The 15,414-nt window shown below is 35.6% G+C and overlaps 1 protein-coding gene across 1 annotated transcript in view; it reads left to right on the forward strand.

Annotated features, from left to right (window-relative positions):
- Positions 1-13,976, forward strand: part of LOC142351514 (zinc-regulated GTPase metalloprotein activator 1A-like) — a 37,496-nt gene extending 23,520 nt beyond the window's left edge. Inside the window, exons 7-10 of the mRNA XM_075403576.1 lie at positions 3,785-3,916; positions 9,809-9,917; positions 13,294-13,570; positions 13,856-13,976. Coding sequence (XP_075259691.1) covers positions 3,785-3,916; positions 9,809-9,917; positions 13,294-13,570; positions 13,856-13,905 — 568 coding nt within the window. The 3' untranslated portion in view covers positions 13,906-13,976. The remainder of the gene's footprint in view (positions 1-3,784; positions 3,917-9,808; positions 9,918-13,293; positions 13,571-13,855) is intronic.
- Positions 13,977-15,414: the final 1,438 nt, after the last annotated feature.

Below are 15,414 nucleotides of genomic sequence, written 5' to 3' on the forward strand. Positions count from 1 at the left end.
GATCTGCCTGTTTTTCTGTATTACCAAGTCTTTTCTGTACTTTTGGAGTCGCAACATGAAGTAAATTTTGTTTTGCTTCATTTGCAAAAGATGCTTTTTGTTTTTCTTATTTGAATTTCTTATGTCAGTTTTTCTGTTTTTGTTCCAAAGTGTTTAGTGTAATTAAGTTGGAGGTGCTTCAGGTCAGTGAGAGTTGTCTGTTTTCTTCTCGAAGTCGTTTCCGCAATTCTTCCGGCTAAGTTTTTTTTAATTCGCTTTACTTTTTTTTGTTTTACATTGGTCAGGATTTTCACTTCTGAGTTACTTCGCTCGCTGTTTCAATTGAATGGATTTTAAATTCTTCTACTCTTTGAATTACTTAATTTAGTGAATACGGTCAAAGGAGCAAAATCAAAAGAAACGGGATAGACATATAAAGCCCGGTCATTAAGTCATAGTGCATTATGTTATCAAATTTTATTAAAGCGTTTGCTAGCTGGTGTTAGTATTATGCTTAATAGCGTTCATTTTAGAAGCTGACTTAAGTGTAATTTTAGATTCTAACCAAATATTCAGAATAAGAACACTTGAGACTGAAAAATTCTTTCAATTTCTGTCTTTTAGTTTTTCTTCTGTTTTCAATTCCAATGTGCGTCAAGCGCGTCAATAGCGGCTATTTTCCTGCAATTTGCCGGCTCTGTTCGAACTTGCAAGTTGCGTGGTTCCAGCAAGGTAACTCTGCAGAACTCACTTCGACCGTCTCGATTAACGCCAAGAGTTCACAATGAAAGAGGTCGAAAAGTTTGTGTGCCATCTTTTTTTGAAACCGAATGGTCATAATGATGAAAGCAAAACTAACGCTGCGAATAGCAGTGTACACATAAGTCACTTGAATATAGTGGCAAATGGCAGAGTAGTAAGTTCATTTGAAATGCACGCAATTTGGAAGTCTTTATAGGCAGCTTTTTCGCGCTTGGCTGTTTTTTAATGGCCGCCGCAAGGCGATAGAGGTGGCTATTATTGGCCTTCTATTGGTTTTTACATTCCAAACTAATTGGAATGAATCGGTGTGCTGTCTTTTTAGTTTTTAAAATATGTTCACACTATTTCGGCTTTTTTTCACGTCAATGAGAAGTCAAATTAGAGTGGTGATTGTAGTCACGCTTAAGTAGCAAAGGAAGCAAAAAAATTGAGTAGGCATGAGGCGTGGATTTTTGTCGAACTACCTTAAAAGGAGAATGAGAATTTGGTGTCTGAACAAATTTTCAGTTATTCAGAGGGAATTTTTTCACGGGGGTCAATTTGAGTTCTGTTTTTCGGCTTTTTTTCATTTCGGCTTTTTTTCACGTCAATGAGAAGTCAAATTAGAGTGGTGATTGTAGTCACGCTTAAGTAGCAAAGGAAGCAAAAAAATTGAGTAGGCATGAGGAGTGGATTTTTGTCGAACTACCTTAAAAGGAGAATGAGAATTTGGTGTCTGAAATTTTCAGTTATTCAGAGGGAATTTTTTCACGGGGGTCAATTTGAGTTCTGTTTTTAGTGCTTCTTCTCTATTAAATTCATACATAAGTGTTCTGATAGCGCCTATTTACAACTGCTTGAATTCATCAACGGGTAGCTATAGCTTTTTATGACTTTGACAATATTTGCAGTCATAAAGTGTTATCGAATGTTTGAATTTTGCCCGTTTTCAATAAAAATTACTAATGTGCTCTCACTTAGTATCATTAATGACAGGTCTTATTGGCTGCTAATCAGACATTAATGAACCTAACGGTGTAAGTCCATAGCTAGTGGACTTTGACGCTGTTTGTTCTTGAAAATTGTTTGAATTATTGAGGTTCTCGTGTGTTTTTTGAAGTTTTTGTTGTCTATCATTTAATGGCATTAGAGCCAGGTCTCATGGGTTCCTAATAGAGATTAAAGTGACCGATTTAATTTCTTCAATTTAAGATTATTGATTTCTTTGACTTTGACAATAAATGTTTTCAAGAAATGTCAGTTTTTTTTAAATTTGCGAGTTTTTGTTACTTTGTCTTTTCTTAGCTTCATTAATGAAAGGTCTCATTAGTTGCTAAGGATGCACTAAACAATCGCTTTAATTGTCTCAGGTCATAGCTTTTGCTTTCTTTAAGCTATACGATGTTAGTCTTCAAAAAATATTTGAGATTTGCATGTATTTGCTGTACCTATCACTTTAATGAAGATTTTTTGAAGTGAAAAAATTTCAGTTTCTCGCTAGTGCTCTCGGTGACTTCTATACAACCAATGTTCAAAAAATATGAGCCAGTTATTTATTTTTTGCGGAAATTGATTTATTTTTTTGTCATAGTCACACTTTTGACAGGTTTCATTGATTACTAATGGAAAACAAATGAGTTGGTTTTGTTGCTTCATTTCAAAGCAGTTGTTTTTATATTTTTGATACAATCTTTTCAAAAAATGGAAGTTGATGTTTTAGTCCTGCATTTTCTTGTTGCTTTTCTTGTGGTCTTGTTACTCATTCTCAAAAACTACTGCTCGTAATTGATTTGTAGTGCGTTGAGATTTTTGTCAATTTCGATTTGGTTTTTAGCTAACTTTTTTATTGACTAAGTTACCGTTTGTTTTTGATTTGTTGAAGTGAATTTGTGTATCTTGCGTTCATTTTTCTATCTATATTTCCTTCTTCAGCCATTATAACTTCTAATTTATATTTTACGACTTCTTAATTGATATGGATCGTTGTGATTAAGGATTCTGGAGTGTAGTTATGTAATTAATTTACTTTGACTCACTTGATTTTGAAAATTTTCTGATTTATGTCAATTTCTATAGTTTTGCCCCTTTTTGCGTTGTCAGTTTGTCAGTCATTGTTTCGCACTAGATTGTTGTCTTGTGTACTCATTCTAAGGATGCGTAGGGTCAATAGTTTCATCGAGTGAAATTTTTATTATTGCGTTTTTATTATTGCGCATTGTTTTTGCTCAAAACACTAGATCTGGGAAAACAAAATTTTCTAATTGTTTGTTGATTTGTTGTTCATTTTTGCCCATGTAGGGTCATGGATTTTTGCCTGTTTTGGTTTGATATTGCTGTAACATGGTTAGTGTCAGGCCATTAGTTAATTCAATTCCTCGGTTTGTAATTCGTGACGTGTCCTGCTATGGTTTTTTATTTCGCTGTCAAGATCTTTGTTACGACCATATGACGTCACAATCACTTCAATTTGTTTTTCTTTTCATTCGTTCATGCAAATCCAACTGAATTTCGTGTGTGACGTCAATTTTCCATCTTAGTGGAGAGAATTTTTTGTTCGTTCGCTGGATTAAGTTTTTGGTCAGACGTGACTTATCTCACTATCAAAATGACTTTTCTTTACTTTAGTTCAAAGAAGTAGGGTCAAGGAGTGGGAGGCACTAATTGAAGGGCATTTGAGGCAGCTAATAGAATCAGCAATAAGTTAAACAATTTCTTAATCAAAATTTGACAACTGAACATTTAATAAAAAAGACGTTTTTTTTTGGTTTGTTTCTTGTACTCTTTTTAAAACTGCAGATATACAAAGATATTGAGGCTATTTTCTGGCAAGCTGCCAGCTATGTTTTTATAGTTTTGGGCGACCTAAGTCGGCACAGCATTTGAACTTTCAAATTGCTTCACTCTCAATTGTGGTGCTTATTGCTGCAGTTTACTTTCAATTGTCAAATAAAATATCGACTATAGTTGTGTTCCTCAATTAAACAAGTAACATTTCTCTGATCTTGGGAGATTCCCGTCCGCTCATTTTGATTCTCTCTATTGTAGTAATGCTACGTGTGTTAAGGCAGATTGGTTTGGCTGACGTTGTGCTTCTGAACAAAACAGACTTAGTGGATGACAGGAAAGTGGAACAACTGCAGAGTGACATTATCCATATCAATCCCACCGTCACTATACACAATACTGTCAAATCAAGGTACTTGCATATACAATAAAATTTGCGCATGTTATTTGAAGGGTATCGGTCCAACGGGTTTTCCCTGTTGTAAAAGCTCCATTGCAATCCTCTGCTGGTATAATTTAAAGTAAATTTAATCACATATTTAATCACATAATTGCTATCGAAAGAGGTTTGTAGCAATTATTAATAGCCGCCGTCAGCCTCTCGACGGCTAATATTTAGGCGTTCTCCTTTTTTACAATTCAAAGAATTTGAATTGTACTGGGGCGCTGTCTTTTTTTAAAGATCTGTTCACATATTTTCATGATATTTGAAGTCCAATTGGACTAGTGATTTTGGTCACGCCGAAACAGGAAATTGAGCCAAAAAGCGAGTGCTTCTGCGGCGTGAATTTTTTTCACTATAATTTTAAAGTAGAGTGAGAAAACGGTGTTTGAACAAAAATTCGCTTTCTCGCTAGTGATTTTTTGTTCACATGCAGCAATTTCACTTTCATTTATACTGTTTTTATCGATTTTTGGAATCGGATTTTTTAAGTGTTTTGCCCAATCCATTCATAGTTCATTCTAGGCCTAGTTTTTTGTTTGAACCAAATTTCCTTTTCTCGCTTGTGGTTTTCTGTTCATATACGGCCTTTTGACATTGATTTTCTTTTTTTTATGCTTGTCTGCTTTTGTAGAAATGGTGTTCCCAATTCACTCATAGTCCGTTTTAGGTCTAGTTTTTTGTTTAGTCGATCAAAATTCTTTGAATTGTTTTTTAATTCGCTTTACCTTTTGATCCCGTTTTTCGATTTACATAAGTCACGATTTTCACGCTTGTCTTCTGACTTATATAACTGTTTCAACTAAATGGATTTTAAATTCTTTCACGTATTGAATTACGTAATGTAGTGAATACGGTCAATGTCAAAAGTGCGGAAGAACGGGATAAACCGATAAAGCCCTGTCATTAAGTCATAGTGCATTATGTTATCAAAGTTCATTAAAGCGATTGCTACCTGGTGTTAGCATTATGCTGGATAGCCTTCAGTTTAGAAGCTGAATTAAGTGTAATTTTGGAATCTGACCTAATATGCAGAATCTACACACCAAATAAAAACACTAAGACAATTAGAAAAATTCTGTCAATTTCTATCTCTTTATTTTTTTCTGTTTCAATCCCAAGAAAATTGAATTAAATGTAATTTTAGAATCTAACCGAATATGCAGACTTTGCACACTAAATAAAAATTGACACTTAGGGAAATTCCGTCAATTTCTATCTTTCAATTTTTTTTTCGATTTCAATCCCAATGTGCGTCAAGCGGGTCAACGGCGGCTATTTTCCGACAAGTTGCTGGCTAGGTTTTTAGTCCCGTGGTCTTTTTAATGCGATTTTTCGCTTAAGCGATTATTCATGTGACGCTTTTAACTTTTCGTCATCAAAAATTGGATAAACAGGTAACGCGCGGAGAACATCATGTGACTGAGGAGTTCTATCTTAACGCCTTACTAGTGTGAAATTATGCAATTCAGCGAAACTGTTGAAGAGACATAAAATCATTGTGAAGGGCGGTTCTTTGAAGTTTAACTCCACCCCCCCCCCCCCCCCCCCCCGAGACAACCGCCCCTTAAAGCTAGCATCCCCAAGGCCCAACTGTTTACACCGAAGGCAACCGCTCGCCGGTCGTTTGAGAGCGATACGTTAGTCTGTTATGTTATTAATAGCCCCCCTCATCTTCTCAGCCGGCTATTATAGCGCTCCTATTTTTTTACAATTCAAAGAATTTGAATTGTATTGGTGCGCTGTGCTTTTTTACGACTCGAAGAGGAGTATTGGAGAAGTCCTTTTTTTTAATCAATTCTATTGGAGTGATTTTTAAAGCGGGAAATGAAACGCGTGAAAAAATTTGGAGTGATTTTGGTGCTGAACAAAAATGAAGAGCGGAGCGAAAAGAGAGGAGTTTTTGTTCATACCGCTGTTTTTGAGAGAGCGAGAAATTGATGTGTGAAAAAATTTTCTCTAAGCGAGCGAAATTTTTTTTGTTCACATGCGGCTTTTTAAAACCGTTTTTTTGTTATTTTTTTTGGTTTAGAAGTCTGATTATGATATTGTGTGATGCCTAGGGTTGTTTTAATAGTGGTTCGTAGGTTTCTGGTCATTAATAAGAATTTTATACCTTTTTGCTGGTTTTTCAGCTATTTTGCTGAATTTTAGGCGAATTTTAGCAATTTTTTGCGTTTTGTTCTGTTATATTGCTTTGTATGGGCTTTCAATAGACGCATGTTAGTTACTGAGCTTTTAGATACCAAGTGATTACATTTTCTTAGGTTTTAAACGATTTTGTTGTTTAGAAAAATGACAATAAACTGAAAAATATTGAATTATTTTTCTTAATTTTTTGCTGTTTTTCGCTTTTTTTTCTAAACTTAGAGAAATTTTTCAGCCTATTCGATTTTCTTATTGTTTTAGAAGTCTTGCAGTGCTATATTTGCTCCAATTAACGTTTTTTTAGGTCTATGTGCTCCCGTGAAATAAAAAAAAGCTCAATTTTTTCTATGATTTTTTTCGAGTTGTTTTTAAATGCCCTTTGTGTTCTTCAATTTTTTATAGCATTTGGGGATTAATTGGGGCCAAACTAACTGCTTTTGATGCGTTTTGATGATTTTGATTTTGAGTCATTTTGTTAAAGATAATTGAGTAACTGTTATGAAGAGTTCCGCGCATTTTCGTGTTCTTTATTTTGAATTTTTGCTGAAATCTTCTGATAGTCTGCTTTTTGCTACTTTTTAGTGTTCTAGCTTTTGTTAGGAGCTTTTCTAGGTTTTGTTGGAATATATTTACTGCGCTTTTCTTTGACAAATATCACTAACTTTTCACTTTTCTTAATCTCTAACTTTTTTTCTATTTTTTTCGTTCTTGGTTTTTACTTTTTTAAATAGACAATGATTTGGATTGGTGGACACTTGACCAGATGTAGTATTAAAATGTTTTTGAAATAATGATTTGAATTCAGCATAATGGTATTTGATTCATAATTTGTGGCCAATTTTTGTTTTTTTTACAGAGAATATTTTTGGTTTTGTTTTTCATTTCCTTTCTTTTACCTTCGTTTATTCTACTTGAAAATTGCGTTGGGTTTTTGTCTCAAATAGCAGTGATTCAACGAAATAAAACTAAACCTAAAACTAAACCAAAAAGTTTTTTTTAAAACTTGCAACTTAATGTAAAATTTTTATCACGTGCTTTAGCGTCTTTTCTGGTCAGTTATTTTTTCATTGTTCTTTTTCATTTTCTTGTTTTAAAGTGACAAGTGTTATTCAGTAGGATAAGCATTATGTTAGTTACTGTGGTCAATCAGTAGAATACGTTTTATGGTTGTTAGGGGCGTTAGTTTTTTCCTTCGAGTCGTTTCCGGAATTCTTCCGGCTATGTTTTTTTTTTAAGATGTGTTCACACATTTTTCAATGACTTTGATCTTTCAAAAGAGGATAAACAGGTAAAGTCCAGCGGGCATTAAGTTTCATTAGAGGCCCAAAGTGGGCTTTGGTAGTCCTTCAAGTGATTATAGTGGTGCAGCTGCTGTGATGGCCTTAATTTAAGGTTAAAAGGTCATTTTTAGGAGTTTTTGGACTCAAAATGGTGCAATTTTTCATGTTTTTTGTGATTTTTTGAGTATTTTGTTTGATTAGTCTTAGGTTGAAATTTTTAAAAGTTGATGAAAGCTTTTTGCGCGACAAAATTGCTTGTTATGACCTTTTTATGAGCTATATGTTTTGGTACTACAAACACAAACACGCAAATTTATACTAATTTTCGCAATTTTTTTCAGGTTTTTTGAAAATTTTTGTCATATTTTGAGTTTTTTAGCCCTAGGTGTCAAGAAATCTCATCTAGGGTTTGATAAGGGGTTTGATGATAGATCACTGCTTAGTTTCTAGGGGTAATGGAATGTTTTTCAACTTTTTGCCATCATGAATTTTAGCATTTTTTGACAAAACTTGCAATTTTTTTCATACTTTTTGACATTTATTGTCATTATTCATGTTGTTTGAGTCCCAGGGGCAAGAAAACCTCATCAGTGGTTGGATAATAAGTTACTGAACATATTTTAGTTGTCATGGTATAGGTTTCAACTTTTGAATATCGCAAATTTTGGCGATTTTTTTTTTGCCAAAATTCGCATTTTTTTCTGGTTTTTGAAAATTTTGTTATTTTTCAGTTTTCCAGCTTCAAGAGCCAGACAATCTCTTTTGAGGATTTTTAATAAGGCACTGCATAGTTTCTAGTAACAATGGAATGGTTTTTAACGTTTTTATGTCTCGAATTTTAGCATTTTTTTTATAAAATCTGCATTTTTTTATAGGTTTCCTAAAGTTTTTGTCAGTTTTTGATATTCGTCTATTCTCAAATGCGAGAAAACATATTCTACGTTCTAATGAAAAGTTAATGCATGGTTTTTAGTTTCAATGGATTTGTTTTCAACAATTAACCTTTCGACTTTTAGAAGTTCTTTTAATAAAATTTGCAATTTCAAGTTTTTTCAAAATATTTGTTTTTTATTTATTTTTTCTTGCCTCAGTAGCCAGGTAACTTCATCCAGGGTTTGACAGTATATTATTAACTAATGCTAGGGGGCAATTGTTTATATATCCTTTTAATAGAATGAATTTCTATTTTTTGAAGATTGAAATTTTAAAATTTATTGTCTATCGATCTATGAGCCTATGAGTTTTTTAAAGCTTGGAATTGGGTTACTGGATAGCCTCTAGAGACTCAGAAATGATTCTGAAGATATTTATATCACGATTTTCAGATAATTTCCTTGTAATTTGCAATTTATTTCTTTTTTTTTTAATTTTTTGGTCATTTTTGAGTTAATCGATCTTCAAGGGCCAATGAATATTTTTCAGGTCTTGCTGATATAATACTGGACCGATTTCAGAAACAAAAATTGATTTTTAACATGTTTTTGAAATAGGTATTTTTAAAGTTTGTGTTCTGGCTGAAATTGTTCAATTGATCTGCTGGTCAGGTAGAGTACGTCTGAGTTTTTCATTCAATTCTTTGAATTGTATTTCAGGACTTGTCCTGCTATGTTTTTTACTTCGTCGAATAAAAAAATGTTTCGCTTTACCTCATTTTGCCGCTTTTTCAACATTTTGCGTGATATCTTTTTGACTTCTCTAGCCTAGTTTCTCTCTTCTCTCATTCTGCTAAAAGTGATTTTGAACATCAGTTGCTCAGCAAAGCAATTCAAAATGAACAGAGTCAGTATAAAAAAATTGAAGTCAGAAGCAGAAACGGGATAAACCCATAAAGCCCAATTTTAGATGCCCGCTATTTTAACGTCGTTCCTTTAAGTCTTAGTTACCATCTCTAATGCTTATTGGTACTGATAGTAGCCCCTGTAGCCTCTCTCTAAGAAACAGAAGTACGTTATGTTCAACTACGAAATGCCATCAAAATAAATCGGACTTTGAAAAAATGTTTTTGTACAAAAATTTTTTTTTTTCAATATCTTCTATTCTTTCAATCCCAATCATGCTTATTGGAATCAACGGCGGCTATTTTCCGGCAATCTGCCGGGTATGTTTATTAGTTCTCACTTTTTGGATATATGGAAAAGGCGTAGTACATAATATTAAGCCTTTTCAGCATTATTCCTAATTGGGCGATCGAAAATTATTCTAATTAGCGGCAGAGGACTGCAATGCCATGCAATGGATGATATTGAAGTACTGATTTACAATCATCCCGGGATGTCCACTTAATTGGGCGATATTGGAATTGCAATGATTTCTAATCTCTTGAGAATGATACCTTCTTACCTTTAAATCTCCAATCCGTGGTCTATAAATCGAGAATTTCATTAACTCAATGGACACCAAATGTGATTTAATTCTGAGTTAAGATGTGTTTTAGAGTTCCTCTTGACAGCATTTTTGGGAGGAGGTGTTACGACGTGTACCTGGAGTCTCCTCTTTCTTTACAAAACATGACACAATATTCACATCAAAGTCTCGCCTCTTCTGTACGTTTTGACTGCGCATCTCTAAGTTGAGCTTTATTTGCTTCCAATCTATGATTTGCCTCGTTTGTGTCTCTCCCATTATAGCCCGGTCTAATGGTAATATAACGTATAGCCCCCGTTCTGGTATATATACAATTAGCGGGGTTTACGTTATGTAACCACTAGGCTGTCGGCTAAATGAGAGACATTTTTTTGCGGCTTAGTTTTCCCAATGACAAATAAGATATATTGATTGCCTTAAGCTGGTGTCCGTTTAACAAGACAAGGGCTACTGGGTAGGTTCTATGATTCGCCGCAAAATCAGGAATCTGGATGTTTAATTGCGCTTGAACGAAGTTCATGGCAATTATTGGAAACGTGTTGGTCTTTTTTACGCAAATTTTTCGCTTGACCATTTTGCGCTTTTCTTCTAGAACAATCTTTGACTTCTCGAGTGACTTTTTCACGCTTTCGTTTTTCATTTTTGAGGGATCTCATTTGCTCTCACTCCGGAGTAAACTTGTTGCCAAAATAAAATTGATTGCAGCGTAGCAAGAACAAGGGCCTGATAGCCGAGTAAGCAGTGCTGCTGGTCAGGGAGCGGGAGGTCAATATTTCGAATCCTGGATTGGTAAACTGGCTTTGCACCCTTAAAGAAAAATTTATCTAGGCTACAGCCCCGGAATTAAATTGCCTCGCCTGTCGTTCAAGAGCAATTCTTCCGACATTAGTCGGTTTTTGTTTGCTAGACGGTCTGAAATCTGTTGGTGAGCCCGCTACTGGTTACAATCATTGTTTGTTCCCTAAAAGTAACCAGCCCCAAGATAATATCTGCAAAACAAAAAAATCCGCAAAGCAACAAGTTTTCCCATATTTCTTTTAACTTAATATACAATGATTTGATTTGTGATAATCAACACGAGCTGTTTGTTATAGTTTGATGTTATTGATTCAGTTGCGGAAATACACAATTTTTACCTCGCTGACAATGGACAACTTTTTATAATAGCTTATTATTTTGTGCAAGTGGTTGTTTTCTAAATGCCACTAGTGAATTTTTCAAATAACTTTTGTCAGTTGGTTTGCTGTTTTGGTGGGTTATTAGGCTGTTTTGTGGTTTGCCCCAATTTTTTTTCCTCCAATTGTTACATGGCTGCTTTGCCCTCTCAATCTTGCCTGTCTTGATATATTATGCCGTTAAGAAATTATTACTCAGCAGGTTCACGTTCTGAGAAATGAAATTCTTTGATTCTTCCGAATGTTAGCTAGCTACTGACTAAGACAACCACTCGACGGTTGTTTTGAAGCATTTCGCGTGACATGAGTTGGCAATGCTGGATTTTTTTTATTTTCAATTCTATTTAAACTTAACAATTTTTTAACGTTTTGGTTTCATAATAGCGTCATCATAGTAATTGGATTTATTATATCGAACTCTTGCAACCAGAGATCACTGATCTATGTCAGCAGAAATGGCGTTTTCTGAGTTTTGCGCGAACTCCTCAAATTTTCATCAGATGGCTAATTGTCGTAATAAACTTATTAATTGCTCTCGAACGAAGTTTGACGCAATTATTGTAACCGTGTCGGTCTTTATACGACTCCAAGAGAAGTATTGGGATTCTACAGATTTTAACGACTCGAAGAGTAGTATTGGTATTCTACAGGTTTTTTTAGCTAGAGCAAGTTGATTTCTTGAATTTTGACTTCTTTAGTTTCGAAAATTTACCTCTGTTTTTGACTGTTGACTTTTGTTTTGGAACATTGGACTTTAACAGTAGCTTAGTTTGTTATGTATAGTAATTAGGAACTGCTGATAATATTCAAGGTGAAGGTCATTTTTAGATTTCTTGATCCGATACCCCCACCAACTTACCCCCGCCTGCCCCTCCACCTACCTATCCCCCACTTACCCCTACGCACTCCCCACCTACCCACACACCTGAACTTGAAAATTGTTGCTGCATTTTCTAAAACACTTTTAATGTGTTTTAGTTGGCTACTTTTTGATTTTTTTCTCGTGTCTATTTTGATGTTCTGTTTTTGGCAGGTTAGGTTAGAGTTTACAATGCACGACGCTTTGAGTCGTTTCGGGTATTCTACCGGCTGTTTTTTCAGCTCAAGCAAGTTTGTTCATGACTTGTACTTCTGACTTTTGTTTTCTAACATTGACTTCTGTTTTAGAACGATGACTTCTGTTATCGAACAATGAACTTTACAGCAGCTTTAATACTAATACATACTGATTGGGTACTGCTAGTAATGTTCAAGGTCGAGAGGTCATTTTGAGAATTTTTCTTTCCATAACTTTTCTATCCCAATTGGAGAACCCGCCACCTATCTACAACCCACCCTACCTACTTCCCCGCAACCTACCTACCTCCACCCACCTACTTCCCTCCCGCTCCTACCTACCAACCAACGCCCCCATCTACCTAATCCCCTCGCCCCCACCGACCTACCTTCCTCCATATATCCTCCCCCGTGCATACCTACCCCCCACCACCTAGTTTACCCCCAACTACCTAAATCCCCCCAGCTACCTAGCCCCGACCCCACCTACCTCCTCCCCCAACCGCACCTACTTGCACCCAACACCAATCCAAACCCTGAAACTGAAAATTACGTCTTTTCTAAACACTAGTTCTATTAGGCATTTTGTTTTTCCCTTTGATGTTTCCGATATACTAGAACACCGACTCATTCTCTTCAATATTTCTTATTTAGAGATTATATTGCACTACCCTTCTATTCATTTCCGGTATTCTACCGGTTATATTCTTTTATGCTTGACTGGGTGACTTTTGACTTTTTTCGTTATGCGTGATCTAAATTTCTCTCCCATTCACAAGTATCAGCAGCTGGACTCAAGTGGCGGCAGTTCAGTACTCAAATTCAAATGAAAAGGGACAAAATTAGTATCGTTTTTTAGCTTTAAATTTGTATTAATTATTTTTAGTGGTTTATAATAACCTCTACTGACGTCATTTGAAGCCCTCTTAGCAATTTTAGTGATCCCATATCCCGGCTGAAGCAGGTTGCAATAAATTAGAGCTCCCACTAGTCGTTCGAGAGCAATTCTTCCGACATTAGTCGGTTATGTTTAAATAGATATCACTCCAAGTCATTTCAGGTTTGACTTGGATCGACTGTTTATATATGGGATAATTTGTTCAGAAATTGGATAAACAGGTGAAGCGCAGACCAATTAAGTTTATTATCTGAAGGATGGTTTGAGAGAAGTTCACCCGGCGTTAGTCGGTTATGTTTTATTTAGTTGATGCAACACAATTTAAACATCTGAAGAACTACTATGTGTTGAATACTGGTTTAGCAAAAATTAAATACGTCGAAAACATACAGCAGCTTATCTGAATCTTTTTTGTTAAATTTTTAGGTGATCACTTCGTGTGCAGTAACGTTACCAAGTGGAAAAATTGAAAGCATTGAGAAATTCGAAAACTTGTTTACTGGACTCATTTGGAACAACTCAACCTGCGATAATGAAATAAATAGCAGCACTTCATCAAAACACAAAATGCAGATTCTGAGAGCAAAAGGGTCGATATTAACGGATTGTGGGGAAATGTACCAGTTGCAAGCTGTTGGAGAGTTGTATGACCTCTCTGAGCTTAGTTCAGTGCATATTTCAAGGACACATCTGGTTTTTATAGGTTAGGTTTTTTATAGATCTACAAATCCCCCACGCCATGGACGCAATATGACGTATAAACTGACTATGTATGTATGTCTGTAAAGATGGTTACACCATACCTTTATAATGGAATGAATAAATTTGAAATAATTGTTACGTCTTGGTTCTCAGTACTGATTTATGGATGGATGTTCACAAATTGATTTCAAGACAGGGTACATATTTATACAGCACCAGCAGTAGGGCGAGAAAATTATCATTACTTGAAAATTGGCATCTGGCTTAACAGTTTCGTGTGTTTCAGGGAAACATCTGGACAAGAAGTACATCGCAGATTGTCTGTTTGGAACATAACTGACTCTGTCCTAACTGCGAAATGGTTTTCAATTATTTCTGATATTTCTTGAATTAATTTTTCACGCCATATTTGAAGTTTTGAGAAAAGTCTTACACTGACATAGTCAATTGAATTTTGGTACTAGATTGCGTTCGATCAACTGTGCTAGATACTACAGGGTTTAACTTTCAGCTGTGTTAATTTCTTGGTCGTCTGGCTTATAACCCTATAGGGCAAGAATCTGCGCCATGTGGATGCTTGATCAACCAGTGGGCTATCTAGATTCTTTATGAGGAGAGGCTTTAAAACCCCTTTAACTTTAAAACTTATCGGCCTATTGAATAATGAGTAAGGTCGAATTCGGTGTTGATAAAACTTCTGAGTTAGGTCTTCCAATTTGGTCGGTAAGGATTTTTAGCTGCCTGAGTAGAAATAGTTAAGCAAGAGTTGGGGGGGGGGGGGGTAAAAAACGTACCTATGTATAAAGATTACGTATAGCCCATTTTCCCTCAAATCCCAAAGACGCACCTCACAGCATGAGACCCACGCTGTTCACATGAAGGGGATTAGCAAGATATTAATTTAGTAAGGTCATTTACCCATTCCCATTTTGCACTTTACTAATGTCAATTACCAAGGACGTACCTCACAGCATGATTCCCAAGCTGTTCACACGGAGGGGATTGGCAAGATAGTGCCTCAGCAACAAATTAGGTCATTAACCCCTTAATAAATTGCACGTTACTAATGTCAATTTCCAAAGACGTACCGTACCTCACAGCATGATACCCACGTGGTCACACGGAGGGGATTAGCAAGATAGTACCTTAACAACAAATCAGTAAGGTCATTGACCCCCTACCATATTACACTTTAATAATGTAAATTTCCAAAGACGTACCTCAGAGCATGATACCCAAGCTGTTCACACGAAGGGGATTAGCAAGATAGTACCTTAACAACAAATCAGTAAGGTCATTGACTCCCTACCATATTACACTTTAATAATGTAAATTTCCAAAGGCGTACCTCAGAGCATGATACCCAAGCTGTTCACACGAAGGGGAATAGCAAGATAGTCCCTTAACAGCAAATCAGTAAGGTCTTTTACCCTTACCATATCACACTTTAAAAATGTAGATTTCCAAAGACGTACCTCACAGCATGACACCCAAGCTGTTCACACGTAAAGACTATTAATTGCTAATCCAAAAAAATTGCTTACCAAAATTATTTAGGTCATTTACCCCTTAACAAATTGCACTTTACTAATGTTAATTTCCAAAGACGTACCTCACAGCATGATACCCATGCTGTTCACACCAGGGCGATTGGCAAGATACTCTCTAATATTAAATTAGTAGGGTCATTTACCCATTCTCATATTGCACTTGGCTAATGTCAATTGCCACGCACAAACCTCACGTACCAAGGACGTACCCAATTTTGGCCGAAAAATACCCAACTTTTGCTAAAAATTACCGCGTTCTGGCCAAAAATTACCCAATTATTGCCACAAAATACCC

The sequence above is a fragment of the Convolutriloba macropyga genome, chromosome 13, assembly GCF_964194025.1.
Source record: "Convolutriloba macropyga chromosome 13, txConMacr16.3, whole genome shotgun sequence".
Lineage (NCBI taxonomy): Eukaryota > Metazoa > Xenacoelomorpha > Acoela > Convolutidae > Convolutriloba > Convolutriloba macropyga.